Raw genomic sequence first — 22,296 nt, forward strand, 5'->3', positions numbered from 1 at the left:
ATTGTCGATAGCGAATTGGAATCTACGTTGATGTAAAGCGCTCTTGTAAACACCTGGAACAGTCCTGGGAAAACTTGGCAAGAAGTACCTAGAAACTAGCGCGAACGGAAAACACGTCGATTACCGCGACAGAGACACAGGTCCTCGTCAGGAGATGAAAGGCCAGAAGGCTCCGAAGGCCTAAGAGACACTCTGTGCAAGCGAATGGCCGCCACACAGTTTGAACAGGTCGGAGACCCAGTGGCGGATTTTCCAAAGAAAGGTATAGGTTAAGCAAGCAGACAACAATGTGAAAGACACACACCTATCAAAAGAAGCATCAAGAAGCGACTATGCTGAATACAAATGAGGAAGGCTAGTTTTAGATTCTACGTACCAAAGGAACGGAACTGGGACCGAAAGACTTCGGCGCTGACGGACCAAAATTCAGGTGCACAGGTCTGGAAAAAAGATCTTTGAATTGAAAAAGGATTCAAACTACAAGAGCTCTTCGTACACAGAGCTTAAAGAGAAGGCAGAGAAGGTCAATAGAGACACGGCGGCGCGCAGGTCCGAACTATGACGTCGGAAGTGGGTCCTGATAACTGATTCTTCAGATGTCAGTAATTTGGCAATTTGTCATGAAACTCTAGGGAGCCAGATAGATTGGAACTGTTAAGTAAGGATCGTGAAACTCAAGAGTGTTAGAAGTTTTTAAAGCGCTGTGAAATTGGGTAGCGGGCGCAGCGCGGGAGCAGCTGATACCGCTGTGATCGCGCGATAAAGGGCTTCGTTTTCGGCCTCTGCAAACGTAGCTGCCAAATACAACGTTGGACAATAGATTAGTTCAATCGGGCAATTTTCATGCCCTGGAAATTAGAAGGAATAGCCAACCCTCAAACATCATAAGAGGGAAAGTGGAAGGCAAACGCTTTCAATAAGGAGGTGTTTGCAGAAACGCTTCGGTATGAGCGCAACCTCCTGAACCCAAGTCCGGGTGAGCTGGTTTCGGTTCTGGTTCGAGCTTGCAATGCAACTACATATGTCGAGGAAACGATAGCACAGGAAGAGAAGCACACATACCTGTGCTTAGAGCGGCAGAGCATGCAGCGAGCACGATCAGAGGAAGAGCGAAACGAACGGCGGGTGGTGTTCGCCGCTGCAAAAGCCGCGCTCAAGACCGAGATAAGAGCAAGCAAAAAGGCCTGCTTTGAGGGTCTCTGTCAGAGTGCCAATACGAACCCGTGGGGTGACGCCTACAGGATCGTTATGGCCAAGACGAGAGGTGTGATGGCTCCTACAGAGCAATCTCCAGAGATGTTGGAGGGGATCATTGGAGGACTTTTTCCGCGTCATGATCCTAGTCCTTGGCCTCCTTTCGTAGGACAGCCGGGGACTGGGGCTGGCGATGAGGAAAGGGTCACCGATGTGGAACTTGCGGGGATAGCTAAGTCCCTTAGCGTAGGTAAGGCCCCAGGTCCGGACGGAGTTCCGAACCTGGCCTTAAAAGTAGCTATTGCAGAAGCTCCCGAGATGTTCAGGTCTGCTATGCAGAAATGCCTGGACGAGGGAGTTTTCCCAGAAGCTTAGAAGAGGCAGAGCCTGGTACTATTGCCAAAGGCGGGGAAACCACCCGGAGACCCGTCGGCATATAGACCAATATGCTTGATTGACACGGCGGGGAAGGTGCTCGAAAAGATCATCTTCAATAGAATGTTGATGTTCACTGAGGGCGTAAATGGTCTCTCGAGCAACCAGTATGGCTTCCGGAAGGGGAGGTCCACCGTAGACGCTATCTTGTCGGTCACAAAAACCGCCGAGAAAGCACTCGAGCCTAAGAGGAGGGGAATTCCCTTCTGCGGGGTAGTGACTCTGGATGTAAGGAATGCATTTAATAGCGCCAGTTGGGCTGCTATTGCCGATGCGCTCTTGCGTCTGGGGATACCGGAGTACTTGTACAAGATTCTCGGAAGCTACTTCCAGAATCGCGTACTAGTTTACGACACGGAGGTGGGTCGGAAGTGCCTTCACATAACCTCAGAAGTCCCGCAAGGTTCCATCCTGGGTCCGGTGTTATGGAATGTCATGTACGACGAGGTGTTGAGGTCAGAGTACCCAGTGGGAGTGGTGATTGTCGGATTTGCCGACGATATTACGCTCGAAGTCTACGGTGAAACGATCGAGGAGGTGAAGTTGACTACCGACCACTCGATCAAGGTTGTGGAGGCGTGGATGCGGTCCAGAAAACTGGAGCTGGCTCACCACAAGACAGAGGTGACGGTTGTTAACAACATGCAGTCGGCGCAGCAGACGGAGATCAGTGTAGGAGAGTGCACTATCCTGTCGAAGCGCTCTGTCAAGCACTTGGGCGTGATGATCGATGATAAGCTTACCTTCGGTAGCCACGTCGATTATGCCTGTAAAAGAGCCTCCACAGCTATTGCGGCACTGTCCCGGATGATGTCCAATAGCTCAGCGGTGTACGCCAGTAAGCGCAAGCTTCTGGCTACTGTTGCTACGTCCATATGGTATGGCGGTATGGCGGCCCGGCGTGGGGTACCGCGCTAAGTACTGAATGCTAACGACGGAAGCTGGAAAGTACTTACAGGCTTATGTGTCTGAGGGTTGCAAGCGCGTACCGTACCGTGTCACACGACGCTCTCTGTGTCATCACTGGTATGGTGCCTATCAGCATTCTTATCAGTGAGGACATGGAGTGCTTCGAAATGCGCGGCACAAGAGGCATACGCAAGACTGTCAGGATGACCTCTATGGCGCCATGGGGAAGTTACATTCCACCTGACACAGGTCCTTACAGGTCATGGTTGCTTCCGACAGTATCTACACCGTTTCGGGCATGCACACTTAATTCAGATTGCCGGGATATCAGCATTTTTTCAAACTTTTGCCGAGATTCGCACAGCCGAGCAATCAGCAAACAACTATTTTGCCGGGATCTCAGCAATTTTGACAGTTCATTGCTGATAGTCGGCAATCGTTTTGCTGAGAGTCAGCTAACAAACGTCACTTTTTGCTGAGATACTAGTTAAAGATTTTGCTGGGCGGACGACTGTGCGCGATTTTGCCGAGCCCGCAAATCTGTTTTGAGTGTGTGCGGATTCTCCCGAATGCCCAGTGTGCAATGGTTTAGAGGAAACGGCGGAAAACGTTTTGTTCGTGTGCCCGCGTTTTCGCACAATGCGTGACCGCGTGCTTGCCACATGCGGGGAGGACACAACTCCGGACAACTTGGTCCAGAGAATGTGTAGGGATGAGATTAGCTGGAATGCCGTTTCAACGGCTATCACCCATATCGTCTGGGAGCTACAGAGGAGGTGGCGCGTGGACTCGGAGAATGGCTAGTCCAGATGCAGTACAAGAGGTGGTCCAGGGGTTCGAAGTCGGCTTCGTAGGTCATACCGGTGCCCTGCGGTCGAGATCGACCCTTACAGCGATTAAGTGGCCGCGGAGAGGAAGTCCCGGTAGCGGTGCTGTCGTGGCGTCGGTCTACTGGGTTGGATCCGAGCCCGCGGTTGGAAAGGGGTCCCCGGCAAGGGTCGGGGTAGGTGAGATCCTGCTGTCTGCAACCTACGGGTGCATCTGATAGGGCCTGAAGGGTAGTGATACCCTTCCTTACGGGCAGGTCAGATCGGGTTGCACGTGGGCATCAGTTCTTGATGTCCGCTCAGCAGTAGGGCGCGGGCGGGGTTGACCCTGCCCGCCTTCCGAGGACAAAGGGAGTGGCGAGGACCACTCGGGAAACTGGCTAAGCGCCAGCATGCTATCGTGATGGACTCTCCAGAGCGAGTCATCGATGTTCGTTGCTGCTAGGCTACGGCAGCTAACCTTGAGGGTGCGATATGCACTAGCCCCTCTCTGAAGCAATACCTTCTTGGTGGTTCCGGAGAGACGTAGGGTTTGGCGACCATAGGAATGTGTTTTAGTGGGTCGAGGAGAGAGTAGTCCTGGCTTCTACCGGCATTGTAGAAGACGGCCTTAACCCCACACTACCCTAACCTTCCTGTTAGGGTGTCTGATGAGCAGATGTATCCCCCTATGGTTTAGAAGGAAAAAAAAAGAGCGGCAGAGCTGTTCCCAAAATGAAAATTTGCAGATCAGCCTGCATGCAGGGGCTTTATCGTAACGCTCATGCAAATCAATGGGGAGATGCGTACGACACATTTTACCGAAACGTTACAACGTTGTAACGTCACGCTACTCATTCACATTTTTAACATACTTTCCCAATGAAAACTAACTATTCAACTGATCATACTTATTGGAAATTTTACAAGAAATCCGAAAATGCAAAAATATTTGAGGGTTCACGGTCGAATTTACGAGTTACTGTGGAAAATTTTACCGAAAAGGCATCAAAACGTCGTAACGTCACAGTAGAATGTGTCATACAGACTTGCTATGGCAAGGATAAGAGAGCCAGCTACACCACATGAAAGGTGTCTAAAAACTGAAAATCCTGCACCATATGCAGATGTTAACGCTAGTATGTAACAAGCCCGAATGCCCAACCATAAACATATCATGGTAGCGAAGAACCAACAGTTTACCAGAATTAGATGGCAATTCCAAATTGGTTTTGAAAACAGCAATCCAATGCACAAGTATATACACGAAAGAAGCTACTCCGATCGGTGGAAATTGCAGAAACTACTACTTCTACCAAAGCCGGATAAGCCTTGCATATCCATACCCATCTACTGGATATGATGGGAAAGCTCCTCTTTTCTCTATCAATTTCGTTTTTATACTCAAGTCGAAAATGGATTATAGAGAATGCTATTCGGTATCTGGAAAGCTGGTCCACGGAAAAGCAGGTCCACAGTTGACGCTATCCGGTTTAGCAGAATAGAAAAAGCAACCATTAATGGGCGATCATCGGCCTCTATAGGGCACTGCATTGTTTTGATTTTGTATGGGATTTTGACGTTTCTTGGCCTTGTTGTTTACAAAATTTCTGTGAGAGTGAAAGAGAAGGAGAGATTTTCATGCAGTGGCCTATGGTTGCGTTCAACAGCGCTTGCTGAGAGGCAATAGCTACATTCCTGCATTAGATGACAGTTTCCAAGTATCTCTGCAGGATCCTGAAGAGCTATTCACAGAATCGAACGATGGTCTACGAAACTTGCAACCACAAACAAATGTGAAGATAACATCAAGTGTTGCTCAAGATTCAATCCTGGTTCCGAGGCTGTGGAACGCGATGAACGATGAGTTGCTGTAACTAAATTTACCAAGAGGAGTACAAATAGTTGTGTTCGCTGATGACGTTGTGTTCATGGTTATTGTTGAGTCACTGAAATTAAGTGAAAATACGGGTCACGGAGGCGGTAGAAATGGTAAAAACTGGATGCCCAAGAGTAAACTGACATTATCCCATCACAAATCAGAAGTGTTGTTGTTCAGCAACCGGACTGCTGTACACTAGAATATCAGGTTTAACTTTTGGCCGAAGAACTCACCATTACATCGAGTAAAGAAGTGTTAATCGACGACTGGCCAAACTTAAACGGCGTATTAACGATTGCTAGAAGGCATCTTAGACGACCACAGCGTTGATTGGCGTTCAGTAGCGAAACGAGGAGGCTCCTTGCCAACGTATCGACGTCGGTACATCGGTACGGCGCTTCTATTTGGGCGGCGAAAATCATTCAAAGAAGCGATATTGATTCCCATCAAAATCAAGCCTTCCAGGCTGTGAATCCTACAGGCTAAAAGGACCAAAAAGGGTGATTTTGCTGGAAGTACGGCACTAATGCCGAGAATTGGTGCTGGACTAGGTGCAGTAAACTCGTTTAAAATCAACTTTCCGGCAGAAAACAAACACCAAGTTTACGCAATAAGGTATCTGATGCAAATGGAAAAAGTGGACGAAAACGGTCGTTTCGTCGTGAATTTAGGTAATGCACAATTTTGTTTACCTGTTGTGCCGGAAATGGGATAAAAACCCTATTTACCTATTAACGGTTCATCGCAAAAAGTACTGAGATACTAGTGAGCAGTTTCTGTAGCAAACAACATTATAGAAGAGATGTGCCAAAACGAAATCATATGGAATGCGGTGAACGTAGGGTAGTCGTGCAAATCATGTCGTCGCTACAGCGAAAAAGGTATGAGAACAAGAGGAAGTCGTGCCGCGACAAGAGTACCCCGAGCAGAGTAAAATAGCTCAATAATAGCATATTTTGATACGGAGATCAAAAAGTGATATTTGGTTGTTTGAGATAAGAGGTAAAAGTACTGAAAATAATATCTCAATTGTACTCCGGGAACATCATCATCATAGCACATTTAGCTCTTGGTAAGATCTAGCCAATAGTAGTGAGCTATTTGATTGATCTTCAAATATCAAATTTTGCTATTGGTTAGATGGTTCAGGAACAAATTTTTGCTACTATTTTCAGTACTTTTACCTTTTATCTCAAACAAACCAATATCACATTTTGATCGTCAGTACTTGACCTCTGCTCGGGACATGCTTGATCCATCGTCGGTGACTTGACCGAGTAGTTCGTGACGTAGTACTGGTTTTAAAAAGACAATTACGCCAGAGGCCGCGCAGACTGAATATTGTACTAACGTTAGTGGAGAATTTTCCGTTCGACGAAAAGTTTTCCCCGACTAGAGCAGGAATCGAAGCCACACTTCGAGGCTTACTGACGCCGCAAACCGCTCGGCCACGAAGCCGGTGCACTGATGAACAGGATGTCAACCGAAATTGCTAGGCCTAGACTGGTCGGGATGGTCGGTGTCGGGATAACCTCGATCGCTGGGGTTGTACTCCTAGGAATAGGCTAACTCTGCTGCATGGGACTAGACCGAGTATTTCGCGTAACACCAGAGCTTAGTCGTCGGGGTGCCCGTGAACCGAAAGTCGGCGTCCCAATCATCTGCCGAACACGTGAATCAGAAAACATTGAATAATGGCAGCTTCTTCTCAGTATGGTGCTTGAGGAAATGATCTCAATTTTTAAGGTTTCCGGAACTAAGATACATATAGTTGCTAAAGAAATCTTTCAGAGCTTGGTTGATCTGGTTTTTCTTTGAACATGAAATAAGTTCATCTATATGTAATTCTTAGCAGTCGATCCCAATTTTCAGGATAAATAAGGCTGGTATACGGATCTTGATTTTTTTTTTCGCACAAATTTGATTGGAAATATATTGTTAATTTTAACACAGTGTTTGTTGTGATAACTTTGTTGATTCAAAACATTTTATAAATACTCACAATACAACATAATTTTCTGTTTGACTTACCTGTAAAGAGAAAGAAAAGATATATTAATTAATGTAAACTCTTTTGTCATAGTTTAGAAGGTAATCTATTGAAATTGAACAACTCATTTCCTCCGCCACATTCTTTCCTCGGGTACACCTCTAATGATGTTTCAATTGCGAATCATAATCGCTCACCAACACACAACTGGTGCACAATTCTTCCAAATCTTATTATCTTGTCGTCGGTGGGCCTACCCAATGACCACAAATTGATAACCGTTTGATTGTGAGTTGGGATCATTATACGTCCGTCGCGCACCGCGGGTGGCCAAAACAAAAGCATCCATCGACAGCACGACTTAATTTGACACCGAGAAATCATGTCTTCTGTCGAATGTATACACAGGTTGAGTATTACTTAATTGATCTTGAGTGAACTTTCGTAATTGGCTCCCTCAATTAACCGTTTTAGAGAGGATGAATACGACCCATTCGAACATCGCAAGGTGGAGAAACCAACATCGTAGGTAAGCTAAATATAACCGAACTCGTAAAGAACTAATGCATTCCTTATCTTCCTAGCACCATTGGAACATTCATCCACATGATCAAAGGATCGCTCGGAACGGGTATTATGGCCATGCCCTTGGCCTTCAAAAATGGAGGACTAATATTTGGCGCGATTGGAACGGTAGTGATTTGTGTGATCTACACGCATTGTGTTCATTTATTGGTGAGTGAAACTGAATTTTGAATCATGTGTAGCTAACTGTTCTGAATTACAGGTTGGTACATCTCAAAAAGCTTGCAAAAAGGGCCAAATCCCAGTGCTAGGATATGCAGAAACTGTGCATGCCGTCTTCAGTGATGGCCCGTCCAAAGTGAGACGAATTGCCAAATTCACGACGTGAGTTATTCGTATATGTAATTGAATTCACGTAAACTGAATTGTACACATTTCAGGGGATTCGTCGACGTGATGATCCTCATCCAGAGCATCCTAACCTGTTGTCTTTTTCTGATATTTATCGCCAAATCACTTCACGACGTAATTTATAATCAACTAGGTGTAGATTGGGATGTCCGCATCTATATTCTCATAGAGTTGGTACCGATCATCTTCATCACGCAGATCCGCGAATTGAAATATTTGGTCCCGTTTTCACTAATTTCCAACGCGTTGCTAATCACTTCCATCGGCATAACGTTGTATTTCATTTTGAGCGAGCCATTTTCTCTGGAGCACAGAAATATGTGGCCGCAGTGGAGTACCGTTGCATCGTTTGCCAGGTAACTGTTTCCTGTATTAAGGACAAGGTATTTGGAGTACATAGCTCAAAATTTCTAGAGCACCGTTTTTTAGAACCGTTGAACGGATTTGGATGAAAATGCATCACGCTAATTGTTCAGTGGTTGTCAACAGCGTGATGCATTTTAATCCAAATCCGTTCAACGATTCTAAAAAACGGTGCTCTAGAAATTTTGAGCAATGTACTCCAAATACCTTGTCCTTAAAACCAACATTTGAAGAAACGAACTTATTCTGCTCCTGTTATACTTTCAGTGCAGTATTGTTTGCAATTCAAGGAATACGTTATGTTCTCCCTGTAGAGAATAAGATGAAACATCCGCAGCATTTCCTGTTCAGATTCGGTGTGCTGAACTTAGCCATGACTTTCCTGATCTCACTCTACAGCGTCACAGGATTCTTCGGTTATGCCCAATACGGTGAGAAAACTGAAGGATCCGTCACTCTTAATCTACCAGAAGATAATCCGTAAGTCCACATTACAAATATCAGTATTTCCCCGTGAACCAATAATTTTCGCAATCACTCGTAGTTGGGCCGAATCAACGCGACTGCTGTCCGGAATCGGCATCATGTTTTCCCTGGGCCTCAGCTACTACGTTCCCATGGATATCCTGTGGAATCACATGCACCAGCGCCTTTCGAAGCAGTGGCACAACTGGGGCCAGATTATAGTTCGCTTTACGATGCTGGTCATTCTGGCGGCGGTAGCAATAGGAGCACCGGAGATAAGTCCGTTTGTTGGGCTGGTGGGATCATTTGGGTCCTCAACGCTGGCCATTTTGATTCCCGTCGCCCTGGATGTGATCTTCCGGTGGCCGAGCGGTTTCGGGAGAATGAAATGGGTGCTGTGGAAGGATGTTGTTTTGTTTATTTTTGGGATGTTTATTTTAGTAGCTGGAACGTATTTTAGCTTGAAAGATATCGTTGCAATATACGAATAACACAAAATATTGAATAGATGTCCAAATAAATGTTGGTTTATTCATTTACGAATATCTTCAATGGATTAGAGAAAATTGCAGCCTAAAATATGCAGACTGGATATTATGCCTGCCTACTGTCGGTGTTTCCTTATCCAGAACACAGAATGGCCAACGATCAAAATTCACGAGGAAAGATTCATTTATCGTCTCTAAATGAATTTTGAGACAAATATTGTCTTCTACGAAGCTATTATTGGTCCTAATTTTTGCTGTACTTATAAAGCTAGATTTAGATAAGTTTCTACATGAACAAAAAGATTAATGTGAGCGTAGTTTAAAAAATAGAGGAAACACAACTAACTTGAGTTTAATATATCTGTAAATTCCTTCGACGATTCCGTCGGCAATTCCTCCAGGAGAGCTTTCTTCGGAAATTCTGCAGGCTTTCCTCCGTAAACTCCTCTAGAGATTCTATTGAGAATTCCTTCAGAAATCCATCGGAGATTACGCGGAGATTACGGAGATTAGCTTTCCACCGATATATTTCAAGCATTCGGCTAATACGGTCGGATATTCCTTTAGAAACGTCTCTTCGAACTGTCTACGGGGAGTCCTCCATTCATTCTGATGGAACATTCATCAAATTTTAAATTTCTTCACGATTTTTTCCAGGTATATAAGTAATCGGGAAATCCTCCGAGGATTTAATTGAAAATACGAGAATCGCATTTGGAATTCTTTCGAGAGTCCCTGCTGAAAATAATAATAAGTACATTCGACTTGAAATTTATTCGAAAATACCTTAAAACATCCTTTGGACTCTCCTCCCTGGATTTGTTGGGAAATTAACCTAATGATTCTTTGAGAAATTCTCCAGGGGATTTCTTCGGTAATGTTTAGAAAGATTTCATCTGGTTCACAAAAAAAACGCGAACACGAGACGGAACACAACACGTATCGTTCTTATTACAGTAAGGACCCGATTTTGTCAGCCCCATTCTGCGACAAACTTTTTGCTCCCGTTATCTTACAGTCAAATTTTAATTTATTTATTAAGGTACCCCGGGGCAAGTGAGACCTACAGCTATAATGTTATTGTTGTTCATATGCAATTTTCAATTCACTAAGTGAGATTAACGTACTCTACTACATTCGTCGTTCTAAAATAGAATAACAAATAAAGTAAAACTTTTTTGGTTGCAGGATAATATTTGGAGCGCTTGCGAATTATTTGAGGCAAAAAAGCTGTAATTTATATTCATTTTTTACCTTTAGATAACGGCTCTCACTTGTCCCAGTGCATTTCAGCATCTGGGGTAAGTGAGACCTATGAGAGTAAACAAACACATTTTCGCAGTTTGATCTCGCTTTCGTCAGCTTAAGTCGGAATTTACACAGAAGTGAAGTAAAAATCGGCGCCTGAAATAATCAATCGTTGAATTATACTTAATTCCTTTTATTCTGATGATTAATCTATACATATTTTAAAATGGTTAAGTTTTGGGTAGAACATTTTTTTTTCGGAACCATCAATTTTTCCTATTTTCGTCTAAGCAAATTCTATTATTTTTTCGTTTTTCGCTGCATAATGAGTTTTTCTGAGTGTTAAGGAACCGGCCATAAAGTATGAAAAAAAATAGAAAACGACTTATTCAATGTTCACGATTTGAAAATATTTATTTAATGATCGGCGAGATTCATCAACTATGTAATATGAAAAGCAAGTTTAGGAATCTTTTGGAATTTAACTTTATGACGGTTTGTAAATAAAAAATGCAATTTGTTTTGCACGAGCTGCTAGAGTTAAATCAATTTTTTTCCAGTGATTCGTAAATATATGTGTCACGTAATTTATGCACGATACCACAAAACTGCCAACATAAATCGCCTAACATAGTTATTCGTATAAGATATTTACAATTAATGCTACTTTACATATAAGCAGCAGCTATATTAGGCCATTTGTATAAACATTCCAAATAGGTCCCACTTGCCCCGTGATACGGAGTAAATGGAGATCTGCTCCACTTTTCATTATATGCATAATATACAGAATGTAAAATTTTTGAAACAGTTTCAATGTCCGTTAATAAGAAGAAATATACCAACAATGTCTTTTAGAACCATTGGAATTATAAAATTATGAGTGTTTGATTTTTTTTTGGCTTGACAAAACTAAACTAGCATTTTTTTAGGTCCCACTTGCCCCGGAGTACCTTATTTTTTATCATCAACCTAAAACTGAGATGCAGAATATACAGGGATTAAAAGTTTAAAAACTGTTTAAATTTTTCCAGAGTGCAAAGCATGTGTTCCAAAAAGGGGCTAACAAAATCGGGTCACTTATGTAGTTAAAAGGGACATAAAAAATTACCTTTATGGTCGACCAGTTTCGGGCACGAAGTTGCCCATCCACGGGACGACGTCCGACTGATTATTTACACACAAACACACTTTCATACTGCGTACAGTATACGTCAGAAGGAGGCGGTTGTTATTGTTGTATTATCCGTTCCGTCAAGAGGAAGAGCGACGAGGTTATTGGAGGATCACCCTTAACACGGACAGAAATGTTGCCTGACTGATATAACCTTTTCTATGGTTCACTCAAGCCTATAAGATATGATTGGCATAGTTCTTTAAAGCGGTTGATTCACAATGTTTTGATGTCTAAAACAAGCATATGTTTTGTTCAAATAAACATCATTGAACTCCAACCATAAAATGTTTATACCAAGCATATATATCATTAATTGAAGCCTTGCTTGATCCCGTGTTGATCGTGCCTCCTGACTGCTGTCTGTTTAGTCATTGTTCATCATGGCCGCGGTAGTTCAAAGTGACGACGACGATGTTGTCGCCGTATTTTGATTTTAAATAATAAAACCGTTACTGTCTGCCATTGCTACAGGTACGTGTCGTGTTCAGTCGTTAGTTTTATGCCGTCTTGGGATTGTTTTTTACGTGAATATTTTTTTCCAAGGAAAATTAAAAATGTACTCCGCAGAATTCCTCCAAATACAGCAGCCGAAACAAAAGCCAGTCACCACGCAATTCAATGAAACCGCCAGATTCTGACAAATGGATTCCTTCAGGACGTTTCCGGACATGGAGAAAAACTTGGATAATTCGAGCCATCAGACCTACGGCCGGACATATAATGAACATCCCACCGAAGGTTCGAAATCAAATGACGGACGACGTGACCATTGATGCGCTGAAGTGACGAACGCCTGGAAGCCTGTCACTGGCATGCTACGCCCTGGTCTCTGCGTGGATTCCTCTTCCGGTTCGGTGCCTCTATTGAGGAATACAATCAAATTGTTTAATGTATCAATATGCGAAATTGATCAAACAGATGATCATTAAGAAAAATAAAAAAATGTGCAAGGAAATGTTTTGCTAATTAAACGTTCCTATAATTGTCGTATTTTAGTGTAATTATGTTACAATTAGAACATATTGCACTAAATACGATTATTATAGAAATGTTTATTGAAATTTAAAACTTTGAATTATTGTAAAAAAAAAAACAACATAACCTCATTTATATGAATTTTAAGTTAAGCATAACCATGCTTGAATCTACCATGGGAATAAATGAGCTGTCAAACCATCAACAATAAGTATGTTTAATGAAAGCAAAATATGATTGAATCAGGCATATTTGTTGCTCTAATCAGATCATCAATTTCGGTCATTTTAAGCATCTGTTATGCTTCGTCCTATTGCATTATGCGTGATACAATCTCGAAAAAGGATTATATAAAAGTCAGTGCACAAATATGCTTGGTTGCGACCACAATATGATTGGCGTAACTTTATTTTTTTTCTGTGTGTAATCGTTTGAGGACGATCGGAGATAGCAATGAACATTGATTCCTATGCGTTTAATTGGGAGACTTTTCGGACGATTTTATTAATAAAATTCGCTTCTGGCCAATTGATGTTGTGATCTTGGGTTCTTCCAGAGATTCCGTTGGCAATTCCCCCGGAAAATTTGACGGTCATGCCTCTCGGAATCCCTCTAGTGATCTCTTCGAAATTCCCATCCAGTACTACCCTATTTCTATCACTTTTTTATATTTTTATCTGTATATTTTTTTTTTTCATTTTTATATAAGGTGACGATGGGTATTATCCCGGGAGCGGTCGCGTCGTGTACTGAGCAGTGCTGAAAAATTCATTTCATCATATCTAAATTCAACCACCTACAGCTCATTTTAGAAGCTGAACCTGAGAATATGATATATGAAAAACTTGTGCGGCTAGACCAGTTCTGCAAGAAGTCACGGAAAATACGACATTTTTCGAATATTTAAGGTAAATGTCACGGACTTCCTTCGAAAAATGCAAATGATATTCACGGTGAATATCATTTGGCATTTTTCAAAGGTAGTCCGTGACATTTACTTCAAATACTCAAAAAATAGCGGTTTTTCCGTGACCTTCTTGCAGAACTGGTCTAGCCGCAAAAGTTTTTCATATATCATATTCTCAGGTTCAGCTTCTAAAATGAGCTGTAGGTGATTGAATTTAGGTATGACGAAATGAAATTTTCAGCACTGGTACTGAGTACACACACCATGAAAAAAGCTCGCTTGTGGTACATAGTGTGTGCGCGGTGTCGCTGAGGGTGGCCGAAGACGCGACTGCTCGAGGGTTATCGGCAGGTTTGTTCTCTTGGTTGAGCTTGGTTGAGAAGGATTTGAGACCAACTCAGAGTTCAAACGCTTTAAAAATACATAATTTCTCCTATTTATATTATTTTTATATATTTTTTCATTTTTTTTATCTCTTCGGTAAAAGTTTGTTGTAAGACTTCGTCCGAATGTTTTTCTGAAGATTCTTAGAATTGACTTCATCTTTCACTTAGTAACTCTGTTAAGCTGTATTTTTTTTTCCGTGAAAGTTTGGATTACTCAAAGAGTCAAATTTTACCGATGTTCAGTAAAACTCCACCGAATGTTCGATAAACATGACCAAGTTGAATCAAAGCTCAGTCATTTCGTCCCAAATGTCTGTAATATTTCCCATATTTAATTCAGAAATTCCGAAAATATTGTCTTGCTTTCTTTTTGAGATTTTATTTACAGATTCTGAAAGGAGTCTTTCAAGTTTAATTTCTAAACAGGTTCTATAAATATTATTTTCCGGAATACCGCAAAGTAATCATTGTATAAAATCTTCAAACAATCTATGAAGAAATATACGAGAATCCCTGAAGAATGCCCGTGTAGTTGCCGGCTTAGAATAGCACTACGGACCCCCTGTTCCGGGGGTAAAAGTCCACCAAACAGGGAACCCCAATCCAAGGTGTCAGGCGACCCGTGCTGAGGGATGAATGGTTGAGGGGGTTTAAAACATGCTCGATCTTTAACGGAGCCCGTAACGTGGGTAGATCTCCCTTTTGGGTTGCGTTACGGAGTAAGATCTACCAAACTGAACCCTGGTGACATCCAGCTTGTTAAGCTAGGGTAATGCGTTTTGGTAATAAGGATTCATGGTACAAAGCACTTGTTACTAGTGACAGTTTCTAAAATTGCATTTATTTGGCCTTACGGATAGTTAAAGACTCGGTTTGTCCTCGCCGAGACTACACTTGATGTAAGGAAAACAAACATGCTTTGCGTATCTAATTGCGTAATAACCTACTAAGGACTGATAAGTACTGGTGATACAAGGACTCACGTGAATTCTTATTACCGAACACATTCTCTAATTTGACATCGTTTTGCAACTAGCCTAAAGCCCCGGGTTTTTCAATGTTGTCCTGGGACTAAACTAGAAGCAAGACACGGATGAAGCCAGAGTTCCGATGCATGGACAAATATCAGTTCTACCGTTTTGTTTATCTCAGAAATAGAATCGATTATGTGTGATTAAGGGCGCACTTTCGCTGGGATTTATTTCCCTGTGAAAACGGTACTTCTTCATCACATTCGATTTCTCGAACCTCTGAGGTAACAAAACAAGATTCGTACAGAAATCGATGCTCCATTGCCTCTCAATGACAATGGAGTAGTATGACATGCACTAAATACTAAGGATACGGATATTGCCACAAAATATCTAAATACTGGTCGCAGTGGCTCATCCGAACAGAAAAAAAAAATCCCTGAAGAAATTTCTGGAGGTATTTCAGAATCTATCTGAAAGATTTAACGAACAAAATCTTACAGAAATTCCTGAAGATATATTCGGTTTAAAATTCCTCTGTACAAATGATAACAATACAAGAGGTGAACCAGCGTCTGGCTGAAAGCCTCTTTAATAAAGACAAAAAATGATGACAATACAGAATAAGAATGTTAAACAAAATCTAGTAGTAAAAAATGCCTGAAAGTACATCTGAAGAATATTTAAAACTATTTATTAGGAAATTGTGAAAATGTTTTGGAAAGTATCAGTCTTCCTGAATAAAAAAAATCAGTTTATTCAACACTATTTGAAAAAAAAAACTTTAGAAACAACTTTTTGTAAAAAATAGTTGATATCTGCAATAACAGCGGATCCATCTTCACAGTTTCATCCCCAATTTGTGTGGATCTATGACAAAACGTAACGAAAACGTAATCGCCCAATGCTCGACCAGCTGTGTTTGGCCGGACTATCACTAGAGGCCGTGATGCCCCAGATATGTCACGAAAGAAGGCACATAAGATTTTATGATGCATCCGAGATCCGAACTTTTGGACATAATTTCGTAAAAAAAACTTAACGACCGTGATAGCATGGCCTCGGACGTTGTGATGCGACGCTTGGTTTAAGTGGACAGCATTTATTCTTAAGATTTTTTAGAATTTGTTTTTTTTTTGGAATATCTTCATATTCTTCATAATACTCGTTTACTAAATCTAAGCTCAACTTCCAGTATTAACAGACCTTGTCAATTGAATTCTCCGTTATTTTTTTTTAGTCTTAAAATGCTTTATTTGGTCTTTTGAAGCAGTTCGAAAGAGTATATCTTAGAAAAAGCAGCAGATTGAAGGAAACCACGAAGTGCTATTGAAAATTGTCATCCAAATTGTCGAAAAATAGTGTTTTTGACAAGAAAAATAAGCACATGATGAAAACTATGTATGCAAACATCATATTTTACAATAACTAGTACATACACATTGCTTTACATATCGGCAATATCATAGATGTATGTATATGTTCCTGCAGCGCGATGATGTACAACAAACATATTGCATAATGAGTTATTGTGAAACAATACACCCTTATGAAATTGAAATAAATATAATATGAAATAAAAATCATGAATTGCAAAAGAAATGTTCACGGCAAATAGAATAGAATAACGAAAAATAATAACATCTTCTAAACACTTTGAACAAGAGGCAAGTAAAACGAAATGTTAAAACGCGACGTTGATATCTACGACTTTTGAAACTTGAAATGATCACTTAGAAGAAAAATTGGAAAAAAAAACCTGTGCTTTGTCCCAGGTTTATTTATACCGACCCCCTGACCCTTCGACCATTTGACCTTTCGACATTTTGTTCGTCGACTTTGTGACCTCCGACCTTTTGTCCTACAACCAAAGTTTTCATACCAGTGCTGAAAAATTCATTTCATCATATCTAAATTCAACCACCTACAGCTCATTTTAGAAGCTGAACCTGAGAATATGATATATGAAAAACTTGTGCGGCTAGACCAGTTCTGCAAGAAAGTCACGGAAAATACGACATTTTTCGAATATTTAAGGTAAATGTCACGGACTTCCTTCGAAAAATGCAAATGATATTCACGGTGAATATCATTTGGCATTTTTCAAAGGTAGTCCGTGACATTTACCTCAAATACTCAAAAAATAGCGGTTTTTCCGTGACCTTCTTGCAGAACTGGTCTAGCCGCACAAGTTTTTCATATATCATATTCTCAGGTTCAGCTTCTAAAATGAGCTGTAGGTGATTGAATTTAGGTATGACGAAATGAAATTTTCAGCACTGGTTCATACTAAGCTTTACTATGCTGTGCTACACTTTTCCTGCTACAAAAATTAGAATTAGTTCTTATGGCGCCAGTAATGATGGATCGTAGTTGCTTGTCCGAAAGATCATGAAACTATTGAGAACATGAGCTAGAGGTCCTAAGCCCTGGTAAAGGAGGAAGGTTGCGATGATTGTTATTCAAAGCCTTCAAGGTGACGCTTACCTTTCTCAGTCGTGCGAAAGCTAAGTATAGAATACTCCCGGTCAGCTTGGCCTTACTGGAGACCAGCTACTTGGTAGTTCGCAGGAAGAGTTGGAAATATCCTGCCCCTCAGCACTTACCTCTAGGACCAACACAAGTTTCAACAAAAGACCGGAAGGACTCTTTATCCATTATCCTGAAGGAGAGTACCGCGCCCACTTCCTCTAAATGCTCGAGGAACGACCTTAACAAATATATTTCCCAAACAAAAAAGGTGCAGTACCATCAGGATCCAACTGTCTTCAAACTGTGTTCCTCAGAAAAAAAAAAAAAAACATTTGTGGATAACAAAACCCACCCAGGAAGAAAGAGACAGCTGGTATCAGTTGCAGTGTCAGGATAATGCCCAAAGACTTTCCCACCGTCCAATTCACTACAGCTCAGCAGAATATTCTACAAGAAGCACTTCTGCTCAGAGTAGTTCAACAGCGAAACGAGCCGATAAAACCAAAATTCAACAATTTTATCTACAACATCAGTTACATGATTCTAATCTGTAAGGATCAAGAGACTACTGAGTGGTAAAAGAGAATATCCCCATCTATGAAACCCTGAGAAGATGCAGAGCTGATGGCAATGGACGAAGTAGCTATTCCATGTCCACACGTCCGAGAATTCTTCGCACAAAGCTCCAGCTATGATTACGACCGCATAAAGGCTCTCATAGTAAGCCAAAATAACATTACAACAACTGATTGGCGTATTGTGAAACGATAAGCCATTCATGTCGAATAGATCTTCACAGTATAGGGTGCATCAATGGCTTCGTGGTCGTGCGGTTAGTGTCACCAAGCACTCAGTCGCATCGTGCTGAGGAGCGCGGGTGTTTGATTCCCGCCGCAGCTGTTAGGAAAAGTTTTCGGCTGTGCCACTGGGCATTGCATGCTAGTCCGTTGTCTAGTGTCGTGCTTCCTTCAAAGAGCGAATAGTCCAAATATACACTCAACTACTTCTTTGTTGAAATCCACGTAAGGAAGCCTCTGGTACGAGCAAGGTTCGGCTAACTGGAAGGCCGATCCATGATAAATCCGAGGAAGCCTCCGGTTCGGGCACCATAAGAGCTAGCCTGTCCACCACGGGTGTGCTCTATCGGATCAATAGGTAAATCCAGAATACAAAATCTGACAACGACGGTCTTTTTGCCATGCGGTCTCGAGTTGAACGGCTAGGTAATAGTAGTTAGATGAATACTACTATTCCTAAACAGGCAAAAAGATCGTGGTTGTGATCTGTTAAATGTTGCTCAGCGGTATTTTCGGTTCTATCGATCGGTGGTACTTGTACAGAGATTCAGAGTGTTCATGTGTTGCTCAACAATGGCCCTCTGTTAATTTCAATTTCTGTTCAATTTCTCTTATCGCTCGCTTGCGTATCTATTCATCGTATTCTTTCATTACTTTCCTTACTACCCTCCTTACTCCCTCATTACTTCGAGTTGTATTCATATCACCGAAAAAACCAAATTAAAATTAATTATGCGGTGATTAAATCTAGTAAATATAAATTGTGACTTAGTCCTGTAAATCATTGGCGGCAGTCAAATGATATTCATCGACACCATAAATCATTATCAAAAACTATTCTCTTGACAACTTCTAACGACCTCATTACTGCAAATCCGTTAAATCGCCACGCCGCCGGCTCAATCATCGCGTTATTGAAATTTCAATGCAACAGCTGTGGGAGCACCCGACCGTAAATCCCAACCGCAGAAGGGGGTTCTGACTACGTACCTAGGTATAAAACAACGTGCTTTTCCATAACAAAAAACGCCGATACCTAACTAGCAACAATATGCCTACCCCAGTAATGCAATGGGAGATCGCATTGAAACTATGGCTACAGCTCGGCTCCATCCCGGTCATTTCCGATAGTCAGTTCGTGAGATTACACTGCAGGTATCGGTGAACGAACGTTGTGAAGAAAAGTGCTACTGTGATATTTGCATTTGGCGTTTGAAATTATGTCATCATCGGTGGAAAACTTGGAAAAGTAAGTTGAGCACGTGACTTCGGTGGGATGCAAAAGTGACAGTTGAGTTATTGGTGTTTTTCAGAAATTATGATGACGATTACAATCCATTTGAGTATAGGAACATCAAGAAACCGAATACGTAAGTGACCTTGAAAGCGATAGAATCTGAGATTTCTACTAACTGTGAATGCATTGCAGAACGATTGGTAGTTTTATCCACATAATCAAAGGTTCCTTAGGTACGGGGATCATGGCAATGCCGCTGGCATTCAAAAATGGAGGTTTGATTTTCGGGTCAATCGGAACCGTAGTGATCTGCGCTCTCTACGCTAATTTCGTACATCTACTGGTAAGAATAAACCAGTGAGTAAGCTAGGCGTGTAATCAAGCTAAACAAAAATACTAATTCCAAAATTGTAGGTAAACACATCGCAAAAAGCATGCAAGAGAAGTCAAGTGCCAATGTTGGGATTCAGTGCAACTGCGAAAGATGTTTTCAGCAATGGACCGCCAGCTGTACGACCTTACACGAGCTATGCATCGTAAGTATGAATAAATTGAAGAGTGATGAATCGATGCTAACCTAACTGCTAATTTCCTACTTCTAGGGGCTTCATTGACTCGATGATGGTGGTTGATAGTTTTCTCACGGCTTGTTTGTACATAGTTTTCATAGCTAAATCGTTGCAAGACGTACTCCGCTACCAGTTGCAGCTCGATTGGGACACCAGGATTTATATTGTGTTACTGCTAATTCCGCTGCTGATCATTGTTCAGGTTCGCAAATTGAAACATTTGGTTCCGTTCACGGCTATTGCTAGTGGTTTAATTGTGACGGCCATCGGTATCTCTTTGTACTTCATCTTCAGCGCTGAATTCGATCTGTCTAGTAAAGCAATGTGGCCCGAATGGTCGAACTTGCCATCGTTTATAAGGTACATCAACAGTTATTGGTAATTGAAGCAAATTATTAGATCGAGACTTATCTTTCTGTTACAGTACGGTCCTCTTCGCAATATCTGGCATCAACACAGTTTTACCGGTGGAGAACAATATGAAGCATCCAAAGTATTTCCTTCGACCTTTTGGTGTCATGCAAAGCGCATTTGGATGTCTGACTGTTCTATACGCAATCACTGGATTCTTTGGTTACGCCCAATACGGAGAAGACACCAAGGCTTCCATTACTCTGAACCTTCCAAGTGACAATGGGTAACGAATTCAATGAGTTAAACATACCATAGAAGTATTACAGCCTTTTTCTATCCCCTTCCAGTTGGGCTCAATCCACACGCCTATTCTCCGCCATGGGAATACTCGTATCCTTAGGATTCTCCCTCTACGTCCCGTTGGAAATCCTTTGGCCCCATATCGCTACTCGACTGGCACCGAAACGGCAAAACTGTGGCCAAATAACGATGCGATCCGTGCTAGCGGTGGCAATGGTCCTGACGGCGTTCGTCGTTCCGGAAATCGAACCACTGATAGGTCTGTTGGGATCGTTCAGTGCGGCATCACTTTCCATAATGTTTCCGGTTGCGCTGGATGTGATCTTCCGATGGCCGGACGAATTCGGACGGTGGCGGTGGCTTCTAGTGAAGGATGCTGTTTTGTGGGTGTTTGGGCTGTTTGTGCTCATTGTGGGGACATATTTTAGCATTTTGGATATCATTGAAATATATAAGTGAATAGGCATTGAAAAGATGTAGATTTATTGCAGTGGTTCATCTACTTCTCTCTATTTATATTTGGATCACAATTAGGTATTGACTTAAATACGTGCTAGCACTCCCTACTCTAGTGCACATGATTTTTGTGGCATATTGTGGGAACATCTCTAGAACGCCCCTGAAATCCCTTGGCACTCCCTGAAAAGCCTCTGAAATAGCATGGAACGCCCCTAAAGCCGTTAAAACTCCTTGGAATACCTCGAACGCCTCTGAAAGCTTACTGAAACCCCATGTAATGCACATGAAATCCCCTACGACTCTCTAGAACACTCCTGGAACGCTCCTGAACCTCCCTGGAATGCCATTGAAACCCCTTGAAACCCCAGGGAACGCTTCTGAAATCTTATAGATCTCCCCTGGAACCAGTGAAGAGAATTGTCAGACAAAAGAGGCACAAAACAAGCAACAAAGAAGGTGCGACGATTACTCTTTATCCCTACTGGTAACAGATAATGACATGATCTCGAAATTTTTTGTTGCAGACAAAATGGAAGCTGAATTTGTTGCGTACTTTTCAACTGGTGAACAATCAATTATTGCTAACCCAAAGTCGAAACTGTTTGATGATAGAGCTTCACCAAAGTTGCAGTGTTTACCGACTCGAAGTTACTGTTCGAAAATCGCAATGCAAGGCTGAAAAATCTCTAAACTCGTGGTGTACGATGTTAATCCCATTTTTTTCAAGTTGGGACAAACTTATGTCGCATGGGTTTGTTTGTCACAACAAATACAGGTTGCGACATTGTCATTATTGTTGCGCGATGGTTGAATTTTGATTCACTGCCTGGAACGCATTTGAAAGCCCTTGAAATCCCATGGAACATCCACGAAAACCCTTTGACACACTCTGGGAGATCCCTGGAATGCCTCTGGAACCCCCTGAGACCTGGAACTCTAAAACTCACTGAAACCACCTAAAACCCTCAATCCCATT

The 22,296-nt window shown here is 41.9% G+C and overlaps 3 protein-coding genes across 11 annotated transcripts in view; 2 read left to right on the forward strand and 1 right to left on the reverse strand.

Annotated features, from left to right (window-relative positions):
* LOC109401709 (ras GTPase-activating protein raskol) overlaps positions 1-22,296 on the reverse strand; it is a 441,723-nt gene that overhangs the window by 247,585 nt on the left and 171,842 nt on the right. The window lies entirely within an intron of this gene.
* LOC109407874 (proton-coupled amino acid transporter-like protein CG1139) lies at positions 7,351-9,471 on the forward strand. The gene is made up of 7 exons (XM_062859539.1): positions 7,351-7,624; positions 7,691-7,741; positions 7,801-7,951; positions 8,004-8,125; positions 8,182-8,508; positions 8,783-8,995; positions 9,060-9,471. Exons 1-7 carry the CDS (start codon positions 7,599-7,601, stop codon positions 9,469-9,471), a joined length of 1,302 nt encoding a protein of 433 aa, XP_062715523.1. The 5' UTR covers positions 7,351-7,598.
* Positions 19,220-21,334, forward strand: LOC109407863 (proton-coupled amino acid transporter-like protein CG1139). Of its 2 annotated transcripts, none has more exons than XM_062856319.1 (5): positions 19,220-19,981; positions 20,053-20,174; positions 20,241-20,567; positions 20,632-20,844; positions 20,909-21,334. In XM_062856319.1, exons 1-5 carry the CDS (start codon positions 19,820-19,822, stop codon positions 21,318-21,320), a joined length of 1,236 nt encoding a protein of 411 aa, XP_062712303.1. In that variant the 5' UTR covers positions 19,220-19,819; the 3' UTR covers positions 21,321-21,334. The 2 variants fall into 2 exon arrangements, with proteins under 2 accessions (XP_062712303.1, XP_062712304.1); XM_062856320.1 differs by having other exon boundaries at positions 19,859-19,995.

The sequence above is a fragment of the Aedes albopictus genome, chromosome 3 (genome assembly GCF_035046485.1).
Source record: "Aedes albopictus strain Foshan chromosome 3, AalbF5, whole genome shotgun sequence".
Classification (NCBI taxonomy): Eukaryota; Metazoa; Arthropoda; class Insecta; order Diptera; family Culicidae; genus Aedes; species Aedes albopictus.